This window comes from Falco rusticolus, chromosome 8 (assembly GCF_015220075.1).
Source record: "Falco rusticolus isolate bFalRus1 chromosome 8, bFalRus1.pri, whole genome shotgun sequence".
NCBI lineage: Eukaryota > Metazoa > Chordata > Aves > Falconiformes > Falconidae > Falco > Falco rusticolus.
This window is the reverse complement of record NC_051194.1, coordinates 1136604-1158067: the sequence shown is the minus strand read 5'-3', so window position 1 is coordinate 1158067 and position 21464 is coordinate 1136604. Positions and strand designations below refer to the sequence as shown.

Genomic DNA, 21464 nt, shown 5'->3' with positions numbered 1-21464 from the left:
ATTTTTTAAAGTTACTATATAAACTTACATTCTAATAGCCTAACTTATCCATCAAAACTGACTGGTATCAAGCAGAGTTCAAATTTTGTTAACTAAAAGCAAGAAGTCTCCCATTTAACGATAAGAGCATACAGGCTACAGTGGAATTTACTGCTTTTCTCATGTAGGAACATTTCCAAAAACATTAAGGATGTGTACAGTTTGTGTATCTTACTTATTTGCAATGGCAGCTTTCAATTAGGTAATTACTTAGAAAAAAGTAAAAACAAAAATCTGTCTTGATACTGTTTAATTTCAGTTACTTGGAAATCAAAATTTTGCTATAATTGTAATACTCTTTGAAATATGGAGTTGTGTGCCAAATGCATCCATTATTCAGAGGAAGGGTGAGATTGTTTTCCTTACATAAAGCACTGCAGGTTCTGAATTTGCTAAGAACTGAGGCCTCTGCCCAAAACCCTCCTTCCCTCCCCCTCCATCTCTCACACACACAGATTTCTCTGACCCCTCTTTCTAGAAGCATGTCCTTGAATTGCTTCATCCGAGCCTCCAGAGGGACAATGGCTCTCTCTCGAGCGGCTTTAATTTCAGCTTCCATAGCAGCCTCCTTCTCTGAATCAATGTCTTTGTTATCGTCTTTCCTGAAAAAATCAAACATACAGTATAACTTGAGAAGTAATGTGTTAACCCTGGAGGTTAGAAACTGAACTGCACCAGCACAAGATGGACATAACCCGTTACCTCAGAAGCGCAGGCTCAGAGGTCATGAAAGCCATTCTTTGAGGCTTGGCTATGAATGCTTTCATACTGAAAGAGCTCAAGAACCAAAATATTCTCAATAACTTCAGTGCCAAATGACTCCAGGAAGTTGGCACATTCTGATTGTATTTAGCAGTCTTGCCAGATGTGCAACAGATTTTCCGTTAACCGCACGAATCTTCTTATCTCCCACTCAAGACCATGAGGTCCGTGAGAAGGCTATGGCTAAGGGAGTTGTTCAAACTGAGCAACAGAAAGTGCCGTAAAGAGAGTGATACATTCATCCATCAAAGCATTTCTGGAAAAAAGTGTGCTGTTTGTTGATCTACGTTTACTAAGAGAGCAAAGACGCTTCATGCCAAACACACTCAAAGCTCTAACTGCTAACAACTTTATGATCATCCCTAAAAGTATGCAAAACCAAATAAAATGGTAAAACTACTTTTAGAACACTCTGTGTACATAACTTAATAGTGAAGTGACATGTATCGCTTCCAATAGGCAATACAGACCAAAAGATTTACGCAAAATTCTCAAACCTTTATAACAGAGTGAAAACAGTAATCACTATGAAAAGTATATATGGCTGCATTTTTTGCAACAAAATCTTGTGCACAGAAATCAACAAGCTAGATAAGCAAGCTACAGAAGCAAACTATTTAAGATAAACTGCACTCAAAATATTCCTTGGATTCACCAACTTACACCATTTATTTCCATTTCAAATGATTTCCAAAGGAGATGCTATTTCTGCTACACATGAATTTCAGCTACCTCAGAGAAATATCAAATACTTGAGCTACTAAAGTAAAATAGCAGAAAGCTGATGAGCGTGTTCAGCGATCCTATCAGTTACCGTTGGATACAGTAACTGTATTCTGCTGAATACGACAGGAATACACACTGCTCAGATGAAAAACTTTATCAACACAGACCACTTAGTATCAAAAACACAAACTTACTTGCGCTTTTTAATTTTAATAGGCTCATCTTCGTTTGCGTCCTCTGTAGATTCATGCTCTTCTCTAACTGTAACAGATTTCAATAATACTTCAGATTTTGTATTTATGCAAAGTGTCATTTACAAATGAAGCCTTGTGCAAAAACAGAGGACAACACATGCAGCAAGAATGTATTCTGACAAAGACAGACATACAGTTTTCAGTCACTTTCAGAATAACACTATCTGAATTTGGCAGCAGGACTAACAGACTTGTGGCCAACTTTGCATTTAAAATGGCAAACACTGACCTCTTATTCCCAGGGGAAATAAGGGAAAAAACCCTCAGGCTAAACAGTCTAATGAAGCACATTTGGACCTGCTGATTACGTACATGCACTTTGCTCTCCTCCAACTACCAAGCCATGTGTCATCCCAGGACTATTTACTAGAACTCATGCCAGAAACAAGTCTCATCTCAGCAGCTTCTTGAATGTTTCTCTGCTCTTGGCAGCTGTTTCCAAAACTGTATTCCAGTTGATGTTCTCTAAGTTAAATCCTCTTCTGTGAGAGCCCTTCATATATTATGATTAATTCTTTTCTGGCCCCTGAATTCCTCTTGCTTATAAAACAAACACAGTCCCTTTTTTTAAGTCAGTAAAAACGTGGAGTTTTTTCAGCCTGTTGGCATTTAGAGAAAAGTTAACCTTGTTAGTATCTACTTTCTTCAATGGACTATTTTCTCCCCAAAGGACTCTATAAACCTGCATTCCCACCAGCCTTCTTCAATTCCAAAGCTATATAAATTTTTCAGTATGTCCTTACATTTCTCTCATTTATTTCAAATATTGCTAGCTTTGGAAATCAACACAAAATAAGCAATAAATGATATACAGACTTCTCAAGAAGGCAGTACGATTGCTCTTACTAAGTTTTTTTCCTTCTTCCATTCCCTTTTTGTGAGGAGGTTCTTGAATAATTTTGTCCACATCAGCTCTTCCAATTAGGTCATCTGGTCGATCCCACATCGAAAGGCGAGTGGTAGGGTTATAGAAGAAAACACGCTCATCGCCGGTCCACACCACACACCTAGAAATCGAACAGTCAGACAGGGAGTCTCGTATGGCTGTTGGTTTCATTCATTCTGTTTCATTCAGTCTGTTACCACACTCAAAGACTGTTCACAAGCACAACGGTCACAGACAGACCCAGGTTACACTCACTGCACAACTACCAGACATTCCTACTGTCTGAACAGGACACTGAATTATTGCTGTTCTTTGCTAGCAGATCTGAAATGCAATTTTAGAAATGCTTTTTATCAGGAACTGCAGTATACTCAGTTCTCTAGAAAAATGTTTCAGACAGATGAATTTGATTTGGGGATAAAATGTACCTCATCGCTTCAATGCCCTGCAAAAGACGGCAAAAAGCAACCTAACGATCATGCCAGAATTGGATAAATGATGGGATGAAAGAATCACAGAGATAATTTGAAGGGAGGCAGTTTTAAACATCAAACATTAATAAAAAAGCATCAATGGCTGAATTGCAAAAATTAAGACAATATTCCTCCATCAGTAAGATTTCTACCTTGGTCATCCAAGCACACCAAGATGATTTACATACATTACAGCAAGAGTAACCTCATCATGACATTATACACACAGGCACCTGCTGAGTATCTATGCCAAGTGAAAAAAAAAAAAAAAAAAAAAGGATTGTTTTGGCCAGCACCTATTAATTCCCCAAGGCAAAAGAAGTCCAAGACTATTTTTTTTTAAATTATTTTATTTTTTTGGCCAGTATTTCATACCAGATCAGAAGGAATCAGTGGCAGATGAAGGAAACTGGGATATGAAATCTATACTGGTAACGCACCTAACAGGACTGCAGTTAGTGTGTGGTACAAAGGCTACACACACACCACTGAACATCGTGAGCTGTGGGACAGCCTGAACAGTGTTGGCTGGAGAAATCCAACATTATTTGATCCAGAAGCATAGAAGAACAGCATCCTCACATACTATTACTGGTTTTAACTACCCAGTAACCTTCCTGGTGGCTTCAGGGACTGATGTTTCAGTCCCGCGGTAGCGGGCCATGGGGAAAACCATTACCTACCACGGGGTTCCTGGAATAGGAGTGGTTGCCACCGGCTTGGCCTTCTGAGCTGCTTTTTCTTCTTCAGTCATTTCTTCCTCTTTTGGCTCCTCAAGCGAGAAAACAAGTTACAGGATTCAGGCAATGACAGCTAGCTAATTATTTATTATGAACTAACTTACTTGTTTTAAACAAGCAAATATATTCTGAAACAATGCTAAGAAAGAGTTCGCAATTACACTTCATCCAAGCTTAAAACAGAAGCACTGGAATTTCAACAGTAACTGCTATTCAAAAATCTCAATTCAGAAAACCTCTTAAGTGTTTACTTAACTTTCGACTTCAACGCAACCTTATTTAAACACCTTCCGAGATCTGCATGAATCCTTGAGTCAAGGCCTGAATACAGGAACAAGGGTGTAGTTTCCCACAAAGAGATTTTGATTTATTCTTTAAAATTTACTTGAAAATGAGACACGTAGTACGGAACAGTCAAAAATCCACAATAACCTTTGTAGCAGAAATAAACAAAGTAGCAACTACCTCAAAAGCAAACGGGGTAGAGTGGTAATAAAAAACAGCAACTGAATTCTGGTTTTTTGCCTACTAAGCTATGTTGAAGTCCACAGAAATCAGTATAAAAGCTTTAATTTTTATTTAAACACCTTAGCACCTTCAAGAACTATGCTTTCTCAGCACGACAGAATGGCTTACAAGAAAAAAGTTAATTTTGTTTACTGCAATGTAAACACTACAGACGATTGCTAGGCCATGTGTTCCTACCAGACTAAACTGATCAGTTATAGCAGGTGGAGAATGTGTAACCTTTGTTTCAGAACTGTTCAAAATAAAGAAGTAAAGGAATAGAGAAAAAGCTATTCATTTAAAGATTTCAGACATTCAGGACAAGTTTCATTTTTCTGAACACCTTAAAATCAGCGAGAGAACATCATGTCTGCATAATTAGCCAACTTCTTTTCCGTGTTCTTAATTTCTTAACTCATAAAGTCTGTATTTTTCTTTTAAATGTCCTTTTTTCCTTATTGTAACAACAACAACAAAAAAAGACAATTACAAAAAAAAAAAAAGCTATGAGTCCAAAAGGAAGGCTTTCAAAGTCACCCCAGGAATTTAAGAACTCAAATTACTAACCATATCTCCTGTCAATATGCCTGGTCTACATATACATCCACACCTGTAGGATGTAGGATTCAAAATGGCAATACTGACTATTGGTTGCAAGGTCTTTTACCTCCTTTATAAGTTCTTTTATAGGTTCTTCTTTTGGCTCTTCTTCTTCTGTCTCCATTGGTAAAGGCTCCTCCGATGGTTCTTTAATTGGCTCTTTAATCTTCTCTTCCATTTTTTCTGAATAAAGTATTATTAAGAAACTGTTATAGAGCCACAACAAATTTTTATCAGTATTTTCCAAGCACAACCACCACCAATGTATTTTTAATGACCACCTTCTGTCCTTCTTGGGCTTTACATTGTCTGCTTATGACAACATCATTACCTTCTGTACCAAGATCCACTTGGGACTGGAAAACTAAATAGCATAAGGCAGCCCATCATTCTAAAAAGCTAACTAAAGTGTACCAACAGAAGCAGCTGAAACACCAATAAACATATCAACCAACAGCACAACACCAAAGAACACTTGCAGATTTGAAATCCTGTTGACAAAAAACCATGGAAATCAGAGAAAATTGATAAAGACTCATCTTAGGATTGCTCTGCACCCATTAAAAAAAATAAGTATCATCTTTACTCAGCAAAATTGGTATTTGCCGTCTTAGATGTTTTCACCTCAGTAAAAAGACCTACTATTTAAATGCAAATTATTAGAAAAATGGGTATTAAACTAGCTAACTGTGTAAGTGTTCTGAATGTACCTAAACAAAGATTTCTTGTAAATAAAGAGTTCAGCAGCCAATAAAACGAGGCTCTCACTGGATTTGTTTTCCTAAAACAAATTTATAAACTGCATAAAAGCCACAGGATTTTTGCCCCTTGCATCTTATTTATGATACAAGACTAATTTCCCTCCAATCACCCTTGAATATAATGTGAATTCAAATAAAGAGTCACGGAATATGACCAGAATAAAACCTAGGGATGTGGACAGGGGGAGGTAATTTATTTTTACTCATATTCCACATTTGTTTATATACTTGACTTTTAAAGATCTGAAATCTAGCATTTCAATGATGTTCATCCTTTCCTTGTTTATAGTTTTTAGAACAACTGAATTTTCCCCTCACTGTCCATCTTTCTGCAACTGGGACCTTCTCAAACATGTGAGTATGTAAAGTACATACGTTCTACTGGACTGATAACACACATTTACCCAAGCATGTCAGGATTCAGAAGCAACTCTAGAACCAAATACTCTCACAATACAAAGAAACTATAACTTTCAGACTTGAGACCAACTTGAAAGGATACTTATAATTAGGATTCCAAAATATTCTTAAAGGAGATAAGGGATTAGAAATATTCCCAAATGATTAGGGATTAAAAACATGCCCATTCACATTTTCAAACGCAATCATTAATGGTCTAAGCAGCATTGCGTAGTATACAGCTGTATTAAAAGAGAAGAAAAAAAACCCCAAAAAACCAAGAGTACCTTTTTCTTTCAGTTCCTGGGGTTTTTCCCATGTCGACTCCAAAGTCCTATTGTTATAATAGTAAGTCTTTCCATCTGCTGTTTTGTACTCTGTCCACTCAGAGACTGCTGTTGCTCCAGCCAATGTAGCAGGTGAAGCAGCAATAGCAACCTGAGGATGGATCATAGGTACAATGGGAGGGGCCATGCCTGGCAAGACACCTGCATAAAAAAGAAAAAAAGAAAAAAAAAAAAGAAAAAAAAAGAAAAAAGAAAGGAAGAAAGGAAAGAAAACAGTAAGTGACAATGAAGTACCCAAGAACCAATGCCTAGGGCTTTACTGACTTAGTTTACAAATAATCAACCTATATAAATAAATATAAAGATATTTTTCAAAATTAAATTGGAAAGCAACACCCTGTTACTATATTTCCTTCCCATGTTTTATAACCAATAATGCCCATATTAGCAGGCAGATTAGATAGCTTTTTGTTTTAATTAATGTGTAATTCTGCACAAATCAAGCACAAAGCTTGTTAGTTTTCAGACATTTGCTTTAATACTTTAAAATTAAGTGCTGTATTTATTAAAAAAGTATTTTAGATCTTTATAGAAAATAATTACTTTTTTAAAAAAAAAATCTGCTCCACTGTTTAATTATGCTGTCATTTTAAGACATATTCCTATTGCTCTTGAAAAAAAAAGACAACAGTGGCTTGAATTTGAGCCATGCAATATGGATTCTTGGCAAAGAATCTTAAGATTCTTGAGAAATCTTAAATCCTGACTTAATGGAAGTTAACATTAATTCACAGCCTTGGATAAAAACTGATGAGAATGAAGTAATTTGAGATTATGTGATGGTTTTGTTTAATACTGCAGACTGATTGGAAAAAAAAAAACATTTTATTGACGTCCTAAAGCAAAATGGCAAGCAAATATCCAAAGATAAGAAAGCCAGAATGGTGTATTACTCTATTATTTCTCTACTTCCCAACAAAATGGATATACTGAACATATTTTGAATGACAAGTTCTAGAAAAACCAATTTAATAGGACCAGAACTAAAACATCGTAATTTTGAGCCTTTAACACTTCTGTGAAAAAGTCTATCTTATTCAAATAATGGAAAAGCACACATTATGCATTGCTGTAAAGTATTCTCAGTAAGTTAAATCCACAATGTGGAAAATGAAAATTTATACTAAGACGCACATACACGCACACCAACATGCGAGCACAATCATGTCACTATACATGTGGAAGTAGGAAAAACAAAAATCCACACACAAGAAACTAATAACTAAGAAGTATGGGCATGAAGAGATTCACAGTTATTACAGAACTCAATGATTACAGGAAACTGTACTGAATTTTTGTATAAAAGAAGCTAACACTAACAGTTATTTGGGAAAGTTATTTCCTGGCCAAATATGATATTTGCATTTATACTGTTTTGAAAATAAAGTATATATATTCATTCAATTGGGGAAGCAAATAAATAAATAAAAGATAAACAACAACATTCACTACCATGCCAACTTACAGACAAAACGAACTAAGATGGTTTTGAAAATTACCGGTCTTGGTGGTAGCGACTGTCTTTACATACGGGCAGCTGACTATTTGCATCATTGCTACACCTGTAAAATGGATAAGCAAGCATGTTGGAAAGCTGCCATTGTATGTCAGCTACCACTGGGAGTCTGGATGCTACAGATTTCCTGCTACAATTTAGAATGCCATTTCCAGCTGGCAAAGAGAAAGCCTCCCGGCAAGAAAATGTGAATTATTTTTCCTCCAACATTTTATGCCAGATCAAATATAAAACTAATTTTAAGCTGCAGCAACATTCTGCCTACATTAAACCAGCTGTTTAGCACATTAGTGGGATGTCATTAAAAAGAAAAAAGGTGTTTCAATGAAGACTCAGGGGTTTAAGTTCATTCAAGGGGGAACTGCTCTCCTTGTAGGGCAGTAACCACTGGAAAATACTGTTGATGGCGCTGTGTTCTACTGACAGCCTCTGCTCAGCCAGATCCATCGGGGAGCAGCAACAAAGTGAAACTAATGGTCCTTGCGATTTTCAGGCTGCTGCTGCATTTAGGAAGCAGCAGTAAGAGTTGAAGGACAGATTTAAACTAGTCAGACTAGCAAGGTGTGGCGGGGCAAAAGCCAAGTTCAACCCAGAGGGAAAGCTGAGGTTATGAGGGTCACTACAGAGAGGCTGGAGGTGGAAGAAGAGGGGGTGGAGGGGGAAGAAATAAAAGCAATGAAGCTGCAAACAGAGGTACACAAAGCTGCACTAGGGCAGTGGCAGCAAACATTTTCTTTATTTTTCATTATCAAGAAAGTCATGAGCTGAAAAATGCTCTAAAAGCAGCATGACTAGCTTTCAAAAAGGTAGCATCATGCACTGTTCTGCTCTCCAGCTCATTAAGAAATTATGTAGAAATGCCGCAGAGAAGAAAGCATCTCATCCTCTTCAATTAGATGCAAAATTCAGTAGGAAATTAGATAGGGGTATGGTGAAAATGTTTCCAAAAACTTTCATTTTAAGGTGTGGAAGGAAACTGTAGAAGTTCTTTCTACATTGGTCTGGTCTGGACACTCGGGAAACTGAAATACTTCAGACACTTCCTTAAATGGTTTCAATTCATCATCTGAAGTTGGAAATCCTCTGGCACAATGTGAAATTAAACCCCTGTGTTTATAACTGAAGTAATTTCTGGTTTTATTCATGAGGGATCTAGTATGGAAAGCATATAAAAATACTGCCAATTTATTTTAAAAATATTTGTGAGAACACAGAATTGTAATGTTTTTTAATGATAATTTCAATGAAAGAATCCAAAACTAGTTTTGTAAAAAAAAAAAGGTATGAATTGAGACACAAAAACATTGACTTGAACAGCATTGAACGAAGTGTTTGTCTAAATTTTTGGGGGTGGGAGGTTTACACTATGTACTTGAAAATTAATCCGAAAATTCGTTTTGTTAAGGAAGTTACAGCATGTCTTAAAACTGGGTCAGTATAAATAATGTCATCTGCGAGATCACTGAAATTAGAGATACTGCAGCGCAGATAAGACTTAGCAAATACCCAAGCCATTTCCTCTGTCAAGTTAATTCTCAAACACACAACCAACTTTTAACATATGAATTAAGAGAAAGCAGACTTACTTTTTAAGATCTGAGATTACAAGATACCACTAATCAACTCTTCCACTGTTCCGTCTTACTACAGTATAATACAGAGATTAACTTTGAAATCACACTTGACAATGGTATTGTTCAGCTCTCTCTCTAACTTGAAAGAAATCTGGCTGATACTATATCTAGTGCTGAAAGCCTCAAATATCTACACATTAAAACTTTGTAAGCCTTTTTTGACTTCACTTTATACTGCCATGAAGAAATTTTGACTTCTCTTTTGTTTCTTGTTACTACAAAAAATTTTAAAGTCTTCCCCTTCTTTTTTTTACAGTGTTTATAAACCACTACAACCAACTCAAGCCAGAACTGGCTGAAAGTAGTAGGCTGATTTTATTCTGTAATCAGGCAAAATGACAAGTCAGACTTGTTAGTGGAAGCACACACTTTACTGCTAGATATTCCTTCCTATGTATTATGGGTTCCACCCAAAAGGCTCATCTCACCATGGGAACAGAAGAGGCCAGATATAAGGCTTGCTAGCAGGAAAGTTCTAAAAAAAAATAATTTTCAAAAATAAGCTTAAGAAGATCGATGTTCTTGCTGTCTTTCCCTCTGTATTGCACTACTCACAAAACTTTTTGACTGAGAGCTTACAAAAAAAAACCAACCCAAGCACACACCCTAGTGTACCTGTTTTCACTGGCACTCTACTGCTTTGACCATTAACATTTACCTAACAGCTGACACTTGAGTAGAGGATTATACCCTTCAGAGGTACCTGGCAGTGTCAGAAATTGCAGCTAAGAACATTCAGCTGACCACCTTTAAGGCTTAACCCTTTCTATTGTTCTTTCAAACCTCACAAATATACAGACACCAGAATTCTCTCTCTACCCTTTACCCATATTTTTTCCAGTCTTGAATATTATGTTCAGAATAGTATCTGCTTCCTGTACTACACTGCAATTTCCTTTTCAAGCAAGTTAACAGATTAAAGTAGCTTCATCTCCTTATTTTAGAAGACTCTGCTAAAAGCATGAGGCAACTAAAAGTTGATCCTCTCTTCTAGTTAGCAGAACTAATAGTCATTTTAACTACTTTGATGGTTACACTCTGCATCAAAACTTCGAAAGGATTACTTTTTCATCCAATTTCTTCCTATTTGATGGAAGGTAAAGGCCTCCATATGTACTGGATCAATGCGTTAGAAGGACAGCAGGGAAGAAGACACCTCAGCTTGTACAGGAGTCAGAAACTCTTTGCTCAGAGCTGCCTCTTTGTAACTCTAAATCAGAAACTAACTTGTATCCAATACAACTGCAGTCTCAAACCTTCCTTTGCAACAGAGAATCATCAGCTCTTGGTATGTATTTATTGTTACTGCACAATGAAAAAACACTAATTACTTTTGTACTAGAACAGGAGTTCAGCCATACCCATGCGAACTGCAACATGGTATGTAAGCAAGGAGTAGCTTTAGCAACCTTTTAAGTGGAGCTATGCAGCAATTACAAACAGCAGTTGCGTCCAAAATTTTGTCAGCCTAAAATACTTCCTTAAGTAACTAAGTATTTTATAAAAACTTCAGAAAATATTATTTACCCAGGAAGCCCTGGGCTGCCATCTACTATTTCTTCTCAATGGCCTTTACATCTAAAGCCTACAAATACTACCCTAGCAGCCTGAATGCCTTCATTACAGGCCTCAGTTTAAACCTCAATATTTTGCATCACATTCAGCATCATACCTGATAGCTGCAAACCAAGAGAACTGGAAATACCTAACATCATTCAGGGTAAATGCATTCGAACGGTAATTTTTCCTGCTTATAAATATATTATTTTCTTATGTCTATAATCCACATCCTAACAAATATTTATGCACAAGACTAAAAAGCAAGTAGAAAAAATTTTTAGCAATACTGCAGTTTGCAAAATACAGTGCTACAATATTCTCATAGTCACAGATGGATTCTGTCTAAAAATTCACTTTTTTTTAATAAGATTACAACATAGACATGTGCCATGAGATTAAAAAGTGTTTACTGCAATTCTCATATTTTCCTGTTATCTAAAAGGAAAAGGTTTACATGTTTAAATGCAGCTGTTTTCTGATACATTATATCAAAGAACTAGAAGTCAAAAAATTTTATGTTCTTTGTTAATTAAAAAGTCTGTCTGCTAACCCTGAATTCTTTCAAAAATACTCTGAGTGGAGAGGATTCAGGCAAGTTCCGTACACAGTGGACACATGAGTGCAAACAAATTGACAACATGGACATGTAGCGGACAAGACAATTACAGTTTGCCAATTTACCTGGAAGTGGAATAGGCATGCCAGGAAGGGGGACACGAAATGGAGGTACCATTACTGGTGGAAAAGCAGGAATTGCTGCAGTTGGTTGAGGTACTGCATGAGGAACTGCAGGAGGCAATGTCTGTGGGACTGGCTGGGGTACAGTCTGCACAGGTGTAGCAGAAGGAGCAGAGGTTGAAACACTGACTGATGGTGTGGCAACTGAAACACCCGAACTCGGGGTCTGGTCTTGTGTGGTAGGTGCTGATAAAAAAAAACAAAGAACACCTTGTATCTTAGACACTACAATATATTTGCTGTAAACATACTGGCACTCTGTTTCCCAACAGACGTTATATAAGCAGATACGCTTAGATATAATCAGCAGGAAGACACTCTTGGACAAAAAAACCCTTTGCCTTCTCTGTAACATTAAATATTCACAAAGAAAGTCAATTTCATATGTTACTTTGTCCCATTCTTTAAGCCTAACAAGTCTCTATAGCAGTAGAAAGGGTGTATCAAAGGACAAATACAGCCCAAAATAAAATTCTACTCTGCATCCCTGTTCAGAGAAACAGAAAGGGAACATTACAGAGTTTCAAGTGGAAAAAGGCTGTTCTTACGGTAAATGAAACAGGTTCTGTTTTCTAACAATAATGCCAGCAGCACAACCATCTGTCTAAAACTACATTTACTAAGCTGTGATTCAAGAATAGAAAAATGTCAAATAAAAAAAATGTGTAAATAAGCAAGGTAAAGGAAAGTACTTGTTCAGAAGCTGCAAAAACTTTCTTGGTCTTCAGTGCCTCCCAGTGGGGAAATACACTACTAGCATTCAATTCCATAATCCTTGCAGCATGACAGAAATCAGCACTTAAGTGAAAATAGTGTTATATATTAAAGCACTAGCAAACAGAACTCGAGACACAACTGATTAAACTCATTGACCAGCCTTGCAAATTTACATTGTAAGATTTGGTGGAAAGGAGAAGGATCTGTTGTAAAAATGAGCTAATTAAAAAAACCCAAACAAACACCACACCAACTTATGACCATATTACATATGGGCATACTGTGCATTCAATATTTAGTGACTACCAGAAGCACTCCCAATAACATACCAGTATCAGTGTATCTAAATAAAGATTTTTGATCTGTTGTTAAGTGTTTCAGAAAGGGTAAAAGTTCTTACTGCTGCCTAAAATTTAGGGAAACAGAGCAGACAGTCAGCATGTAATTTGTTTTAAGACCTAAGTCAAATCAGTACCAGACAAAAATGAGACTCAGCCAGAAGTCCCAGGGGTTTTTTACAGGCCAAGTCTGAGAGTTACCAAATTGTTTTAAATGATAAAATTTTTATCACCGAGGCACAGACACCAACAGTAACAGTTCTTGAAAGCAAAGACAAAGTTTAGCAGGTAGAACAGGTAGAAGAGGAACAGATTCTCAGCATTTGATATTAGGATATTTAACTTCAGAGAAGATGCATAAAGTACTATTCCAAAAGTAGGATCAGTTCTTAAAAGGCCTGGCATTAGGCAAGAAGCTAACACTCACCTCCTACCTGATTCTTGTTACTCAGCAAAATGGTTAGAATAGACTATATTTCAACACAGCTGAACACAGTACTAGTTACCTTTCAAATTAAATAAAAGCCACAAAATGCTTTCAGCAATACAAATTATTTGCTACTCTAATGATCTGTCCTCCCTCTGGTGTTAACTGAAAGCATAATTTGAGGGTTACCTAAATCTGACTCCCTTTCATACACACATCTGAAGTTTGGGTTAAATGGTGAGTTAAGCTTGACTTGTCTCACCTGTTACAGGAAAAAGACGAAGTAATTCTAGAAGAAGCAACTACACACTACAGCTGGAGTTAGAACAGTGCAGCAATTCCTCATCTTCTGCACACTCTTTAGCCTGACTCAGCACACACATTTTTGCCAGCGCAGCTACAATGATTAAGACTGTCAAACAATAGGATTCCTGATCAGCATAAACGTTGTGCTTTCATTAGCCCTGTGTGTAGACAGTAACTCTGACCAAACACTTCCTTAACGAGCACACCTTGCTGCCTTCATGCTAGCTGATCGTATTCATTGTTTGCTGCTGACACACTGATGTGCAAATAGGTCTACAGTGCATAACATACATCTCTATATAGATGCTCTGCACTGCAGGCACTTTATTAGCATATATATGGCAAAGTATGGTATAAATCATGCTATTTATATTATATGCAGATACTATGTTTAAACATGCATTATGTGCATGCTGCATAAATTCAGTCCCCTTTCCTCCTGAGGTTCCCTCAGTTGGAAAACCCTTAAAATCAAAGGCCCACCCACATCAATGGCAGTACTCTTCAGCCTACAATTCAAAGGTCACGAGTGAAAAATAATGGCTTCAAAGACTTCCTTTTTCCTCTTTTGTGCAACTCCAGCAAATGGGAACTTATAAGGCTTAGTCAGAATAACAACGCTCTATTAATACACCAGAAGAAGCTCTATTCTGCAATCAACCAATTCTCTGCAGCCCAGGAGTAGCACTCAAAAGATTGAGCCTCTTAGAGCAATAGATGCCATTTTGGAAACAAAGAGGAAATGGCTACAGCTGTGATTGCTACTCCAGATTAACTTTTCTTAAAAAATACTTTAAAAAACCATTTAGCTTTATCTATAGTCAAAAGGAAATGGATGCATAATAGCTTTGAGATGATGTGATAACAGCAGAAGAAAAATATACAAAGACCTTTCAGATTGGGGGGAAAAAAAATTGCATGCAAGGTTCTTCTGGATTAAATACTGCACTTTAAACTCATACTCCACTTTATGCTGAAACAGCTTCCTCCTGGATACCAAGTTTTTGCTGCAGTAATACCCCAATGCAGGAGCCCCACCACTGTAAAACTTGAGAAACCCTCAGTTACTCACTGGAAATTGTCTGTGAAACTGAAGTGGCTGTGGTTGTAGTAGAGGTTGTGGAGGACTGAGTACTTGAGGACGTGGAGGGAGATGCTGCAGATGCAGGACTACTGGTGGTTGGTGTGGAGGCACCTACTGCTTGGGCCTGGGCTTGGGCCTGTGCAGCCAGCATCGGTGTCAGCTCCGACTGCTGAATAACTTTGACCCCATCTGGCTTAGTCCACGCAGACTCACGTGTGCGCGCGTTATAGAAATAGACCTACAATTTAAGAATGTCAACATCAAACAACTGCATATCTGGAGGAGGAGCATTTATAAATGGTCCGGTTCCTCCTGTTTTAAAAAATAGGAAGAGAAGAGGCAAAAGCATAGGATTTTACCACACTGCCAGACTGGGTATGACAACATACTCATAACAGCAGTAAACACCCATTACTTTATTGTTTCTAGTAACCATCTTACCTTGCCATCTGGAGTTTTGTTTTCTACCCATATCTCTTCAGCTGGGGGCATTGCTGGTGTCCCAGGGGCAGTGACAGGCGGCATTCCTGGGGGGAACATCATACCAGGAGGCGGTGGCATGCTACCCATGGGAGGAGGCATAAATGGTGGTCTCTATAAAGGCATATAATAACGATGATGATGATTATAATAATGATAATTAATTTATAACAATTGTTATAAAAATTGTTATTAAAAATATTTTTAAATAACAATTTTCTATCAGAGTTTTCCTTTATTAGAGCACCAACAGGCAGTACAACTATAGTAAGATTAACTCTGTCTTGAGAGCTTTTTTAACAACCTAATGCTACCAGCTCAGAGAATGCGCTTCCTGACAAGCCACCACCTATGGCAGAACAGCTGCAGTAAGCATTTAGCTTCTGAGATGCTAACGTAAACACAAAGCGTCAAAAAAAGTGGCACAAAAGGAAGTGAGGTGAAAGAAAATTCCTCTCCTGAAAAGGAGAAAATTTCCCAGTGCAAGAAAGAATGGAAGACCCGTTCCTGAATAACTGCCACTCAGACAGGCCCAGCTGTGAATCAAATCTACTGCTAAACAGCTATACAGTGACCCTCCCAGTGAAGAAATATGAAAAAAAATTAAATTACAAGTAAGCTTCCGATTTGTTAGCATAGCAGAGCAGCAGATTTCACTACAATCCATTATACTTCTCAATTTCCCATTAACTCAAATTCTAAATAGTGCTAATTAAAAAAAATTATCAAATTAATTTTTGTTATCACATCATAAGAAATCCAGAACTGCCCTGCACATCACTGTAACCTGAAAGCCTGAATGCATGCTTTCTAATTCGAAATTCTTTTATTCTACATGTTTATCCAGTCTGCTCTGAAATTTCCTGTGCATAACAAGTACAGTGAATACTTCCCTGTAAAAAGAGTCAAGAAAACACACCAAGTTCTTTAACTTATTCTGCATACACCTACAGCTGACCTAATTATCTCCATCACTCCAGCTCTAACTGAACTTGTGATTCCAAAGATTTCCTCTTCACAAAGGCAATGCCAAGACAGCTCACTGGTAAAAGCCTTCAAGCTCTGTACTCATGACTGACAGGCCCGAGAGTGAAATGCACACATGCAGCCAGACCTGGGCTCTGCTGAAGCCAGGATGTGCACAGGAAATCCAGTGTCACAGCGACTGGGTGGCTTGGTATGACATGCCACAAACACAGACCCTGAGCTGCACCCCTGCACTGAGAACTGGAGCGCTACCCTTGGCAGTTTTCAGTGTGTGCCGTGTCCTTGGTTTCTGTCTGCTTTCGGCTTCTTTTAGAAGTTTCCCCAAGATCAGAATTTCTGATGTAAGAGTGGTATTTTAAACTGCTTTTAAAATTAATGTACCAACTCTGATTTTTGTTAAATACTATTATAAAGGAAGTCACGAGTATATGGACAGAATTCAAAACAAACAAAAAAGCCATTAAGGTAACTATAGCCTTTCTTTCCTTCCTTATTTCTTCTCCACAGCTCCTCCATCTGGCCACAAGGTGATCCTTCACTGCTCTACAACCTGTAAGAAGAATGCAGTATAGCTCACTTCCTGCCTGCTGTCTCTGCTTTCCCAAAAAAGAGGAGTTAGATGGTTCCAGGGCAGTCCTGGGAGCGAGGAGGGGATGCCAGCTGTACAGCCAGGGTAGCCAGATCGCCCTTCAGCTCCATTCCAAGCACACCCTCTCCCCTTGTTTCTACCACAGGATCTTTCAACATCCTATCTCCCCTTGCACCAGAAGCAGGGTGAGAAGCTAAAAACATTCGATGCAAAGCAGAGCACAGTGCTGATGTGGCATGAAAAATTCAGACATGCTTGGCACATGGATTCCATGTATGGCAACAAGTTGTACAAGACATGCTTGCTGCATGGCATGATAAAACAGGTATGATGTAAACAGCTGAGAGCTGAAGCCCATCCCACATATAAATAAAACACAAAAATCAAGGAGACAGCTAGGCTTGGGGCTTCAAATTAACTCAGGCTGATTCTTGAAACTACAGGAAGGAAGCAAGGTCCTGTTCTCCCCCCTCAGTCTGAGTTCTGCTGCACACCCCGACACTCTTCATTGCTTTCAAGGTAGTGCATGGGCACATGAACATTAACACCAAGAGGTAAAATGGGATCAAAAAGCACCAGAAGAAAGGTGCAGCAGGTGGAAATAGCCTTAAATAAACTTAAGCTGAGCATGAAAACATACCATAGAACAAGGCCCCTAGTACCGAATGACAGGAAGAGAAAAAGATGACATTCAGTGAGGTGAGTGGGGCTGTCCACATCCCTCAGATTTAGTTAGTCTTCAGTTCCACAGGACTGACGTTCAGCTGAGAACATTTCAATGAAATGAACAGCCACCTCACACCTCCCTGAACAGTTCAAGTTCTAACAACACACTTTATGTTTGAGAAGATAGAGAGAAAACTGGAAAAGATGCACCAGTTTCTTTTTGAACTCTTGTGCTCAGGACGACAATGGCCCACAAAATTAGGCTAGTTTGATGAAGTCAAATTTCAGATGAAACCCAGCCTAAGTTCTTCTTCCTGCTCTCACTGCTGCTTTGCTTCCTCTCCTGCCACTCTCTCCACTTCAAAGCTGTCTACAGAGCTATACAGTGAACCAATTTGCATTAAGAGCAACATGGAAAAAAGCTCCCATAGCCCTGCTGCCAAAAAACATATGCAAGGCAGGGCCTAAAATACCACAAAATAACCCGTGTCAACACATTCTCTTTCCACCTTGCCCACGTCCCTACATTTTAAAATAAATTTCACAGTACTAAAGTTTTCACTATTCTATTACGAATAGTGGATTTAAACCATTATTTATAACCCACATAGTACTATTCATCTCCTTCCAGGCCTGCCTGCAGTCCCACATAGTAATCACACTGCCCTAATAGCACTGTACTCCTACAATGCTATTAAAGCAACACATTTCTTATTCACAAATGTATTGTACATTTCAAACCATCTGAGTCTCTGAAAAGAAGGCAAAAGAGCTTAAACATACCTCACCATGAAATGCAGACACAAATCTACCTTACTTGAGCCCATACTACCCCTGTAGGTGCTAGGAATATTCTAAGTCTTTAGAAAAACTAAAACATGACAATAATATACGTAAAGTGAAAAGCATTCTATCTCTTCCAAGAGTAAACTTATGTTAGGGCAAGGGTCACCTGCAGCTGCTCCAGTCAAACACTGAGCCTGCTCTTAAGTTTTTTTTCCAAACGTTAAATTTTTCTTTGTCTGTGTGTTGACAACTTCTGGTACATCACTAACACCACACCCTCCTGAACATAGCACTGAAACAAAACACACCTTGACACTGATTATATGCCTGCCTCTCAATATTGCTATCTGCCCACTAACCAATCCCTCAGTGATCCATAATAATAAACCACCACAGCAGTGGCAGGTGTGGCTCATGCTGGAATCCAGATGGAATTCAGCTGCACCTTCTCTCTCAGTCTCTGTGCACATCCACCGTTACCTCACTGAGTGAATACAGGCAGAATTAAGACAACCCTAGAAGGCTGATGTGTACTTCAAGTGCCTGTTCTGAAGCATTCCGAAATCTGAGCGCAGCAGAATACTGCATTCTGCACGGCCACAGGGCACCAACACGAGGTCAGGTTTTAGCAAAGACTCTGTTGGTAAGCGCATCCTAACCATGTAATTGATTAATTTAGCCCCAAGGAGCTAAACAGGAGTGCATTTACATGCCACAGGTATGCATTAGTCTTATAATACCACACACAAGCCTTCTGTTTTTGTTGTGCCCTGCTACTTTTTTCATTCATTTTAACGTTTTGTCTCATTTCCACATGTGAAATTAAACAAACCAAATCCCTAAATCCCAACTCCACAAACCAAGAGGATGCCCCATCCTTTACCTGTAAATGTGGAGGTCCCATTGGGGGAGGAATCCCTCCTGGAGGTGGCATTGGAGGCATGTTTGGATCAAATGGAGGACGTCCAAAAGGGGGGCGAGGTGGCGGAGGAGGACCTCGCATCATACCAAAAGGTGGAGGTGGTCGCATGAGAGGTGGTGGGCCTCTCATGACTGCGTTTGGTGGGGGAGCTGGGCCACGAAATCTCAGTGCTTGCTGCTGAGCCATTCTGTGGATAAGGCCAGAAGGAAACAAAGGTTATTTTCATTTGCTGCTTAGCTGCAGGAAAATCAATTCTTAAAATAAACAAGGAAAAATCAGAAGGGTGCAGAAAAAAATGCCAAGTTTGAATAAAGTTAAGCGTGCAACTACTTCAATAGTTTCTTCTCCTTCACAATTCAAGTTTACTAGTCCTCAACTTTGAATTTTCACTCATGGAAACGAATAACCTAGAGCTGGGATCAGGGCAGGCAGGCACTGCAGAAGTGCATCCAGATCTACCAAAGCTCTTTCAAAATGACCTGCAACTCCCAACTCCTGACTGCACATACACCCTAGCCTTCTCAGTAACGGCTGTCAATCGTGCTTTAATTATTCTGTACCACAAGTGTCTGTCAGGGCTACCTACAGCAGGATGTGAACTCTGGCCGTCGTGCTAAACCCGCTGTGCCACCCAACCCTCTACTAGGGGAGCCCTGGAAACATATATATAGAAAAAAACGTTCACCTTTGGAACCAACAAACGCTCTTCTGCTGCTCTCAGGAAAACAATTTTGCCCACCATTTAGTGCCAGTGCAATACCAATGTTGGCATGATGACTCAAAATTGAAAAAAACAAAGGTTATGAGAAGGTGAACGGCGACACACCCGCAGCTCAACACCCGGGCGGCGGGGCAGCCCCGCTCCTGCTAACCTGCCCTGCATTAGGCGCGGGGGCTCTGGGGCAGGCGCTGCCCGCCGGCCGCGGGCAAGGCGGACTCCACCGGGCACCCCCGCCGCCGCCCCCCGGCGGCCTGGCCCCAGGCCCGAGTGCAGAGCTCTGTCAGGTGGTCCTGGCCCGGCGGGGAGAGCCCCGCCGCCCCCCGCGGGGCCCGGCCCGGCGCCGGCCGCACGCGGGGAGAGAAAATGGAGGCGGCGAGACCGGCTCCCGCCGGGCCGCCCGCCCCGGCCCGGCCCCGCCCACCGGCCGCGCCCAGGCCCGGGCCCCCAGCCCGCTCCCCCGCCGCCGCCGCCGGCCGCGCGCCGGGCGCAGGCCGGGCCCGCGGGCGGCACCACCGGAAGGCCGCGGCGGACGCAGGCCGGGCCAGGCCGCGGCCCACCCGCCAGAGTGCGCCCCCACACCCGCCGCCGCGCGGTACCTGAGCTCGCTGCCGTACCGCTCCGCCGCCGCCTCCCCCTCACCACCGCCGGCCCCCGCGCCACCGCCGCCGCCCCGCTCCGCCATCGCCGCCTCGCAGCGCCGCCGAGCCTAGCCGCTGCCGCCCCGGCCAGGCCCCGCCGCGTCCCATTGGCTGCCCCCCACGCCCGTCAGCGCGCGCGGGGGCGTGTGCGCCCTGCGATTGGTTGCCACGCCCGCCGACTTTGAATGGGGGACGCCAGGCGCGCCGGGATTGGCTGCGCGCGGGTGTCCCGCTTCGCTGGCGGCGCGGGTCACGTGAGGCGTGACCCGGGGAGAGGACCGGAACTGGCCTCACGCAAGGCGGAACAGGCCGTGGGGAAAGAAGGGACGGGATCTACATCCAATCAGCAGGCGGAACCCCGAGCACCAATCACATCCCGCAGGCGGCTGCGCGCTGCCAACCAGAACAGCCGGATCGGAAGAGTCCCGCCCCGCCCACATGGGCGGAGTTCGGGCAGCAGCCAATGGCGGGGCGCGAGGGTGGGGCAACCCTCGGGGACACCGTTACCGAGCGGCAGCCAATGAGCCGGCACGGAGCGGGTAGGCGGCGGCCAATGGGGAGCTGGCGCGAGCTCTGTCCCAGCGTCCCGCGGGCGGCGGGGTGTGCAATCGGCCTGGCGCGGCGGCCGGTCAGCGGCCAGCTCTCGGTTTCAGCCCGCCTCCCCCTCCGCCTCCTCCTTGTCCTGCCCCCGCTTCAGCTGCGGCCCCAGCTCCGGCCTAGGTCCTGCCCCTGTCGTGGCCCTGCTCCGGCCTCAGATGCGGCCCAGGCCTTGGCCTTGCGGCTGGCGGGGCCCGGCGGGACGGGGGCGCCTGCCCGGCCGGCAGAACCGCGGAACAGAGGCGGTGTGACAGCTGCCCGCCC

The 21464-nt window shown here is 41.1% G+C and overlaps 1 protein-coding gene across 5 annotated transcripts in view; it reads right to left on the bottom strand.

Annotated features, from left to right (window-relative positions):
* TCERG1 (transcription elongation regulator 1) overlaps positions 1–20647 on the bottom strand; it is a 34900-nt gene extending 14253 nt beyond the window's left edge. Inside the window, exons 1-13 of one of the 5 annotated variants that reach the window (XM_037396926.1) lie at positions 20562–20609; positions 19930–20021; positions 19206–19431; positions 15256–15408; positions 14803–15052; positions 11886–12128; positions 7994–8056; positions 6435–6635; positions 5055–5170; positions 3824–3912; positions 2628–2788; positions 1722–1788; positions 506–641 (exon numbers count right to left, since the gene is read on the bottom strand). In XM_037396926.1, coding sequence (XP_037252823.1) covers positions 506–641; positions 1722–1788; positions 2628–2788; positions 3824–3912; positions 5055–5170; positions 6435–6635; positions 7994–8056; positions 11886–12128; positions 14803–15052; positions 15256–15408; positions 19206–19430 — 1704 coding nt within the window. In that variant the 5' untranslated portion in view covers position 19431; positions 19930–20021; positions 20562–20609. Of the gene's footprint in view, positions 1–505; positions 642–1721; positions 1789–2627; positions 2789–3823; positions 3913–5054; positions 5171–6434; positions 6636–7993; positions 8057–11885; positions 12129–14802; positions 15053–15255; positions 15409–19205; positions 19432–19929; positions 20022–20561 lie in introns of all 5 variants that reach the window. The other 4 variants (XM_037396925.1, XM_037396927.1, XM_037396928.1 and 1 more) reach the window with 4 other exon arrangements.
* Positions 20648–21464: the final 817 nt, after the last annotated feature.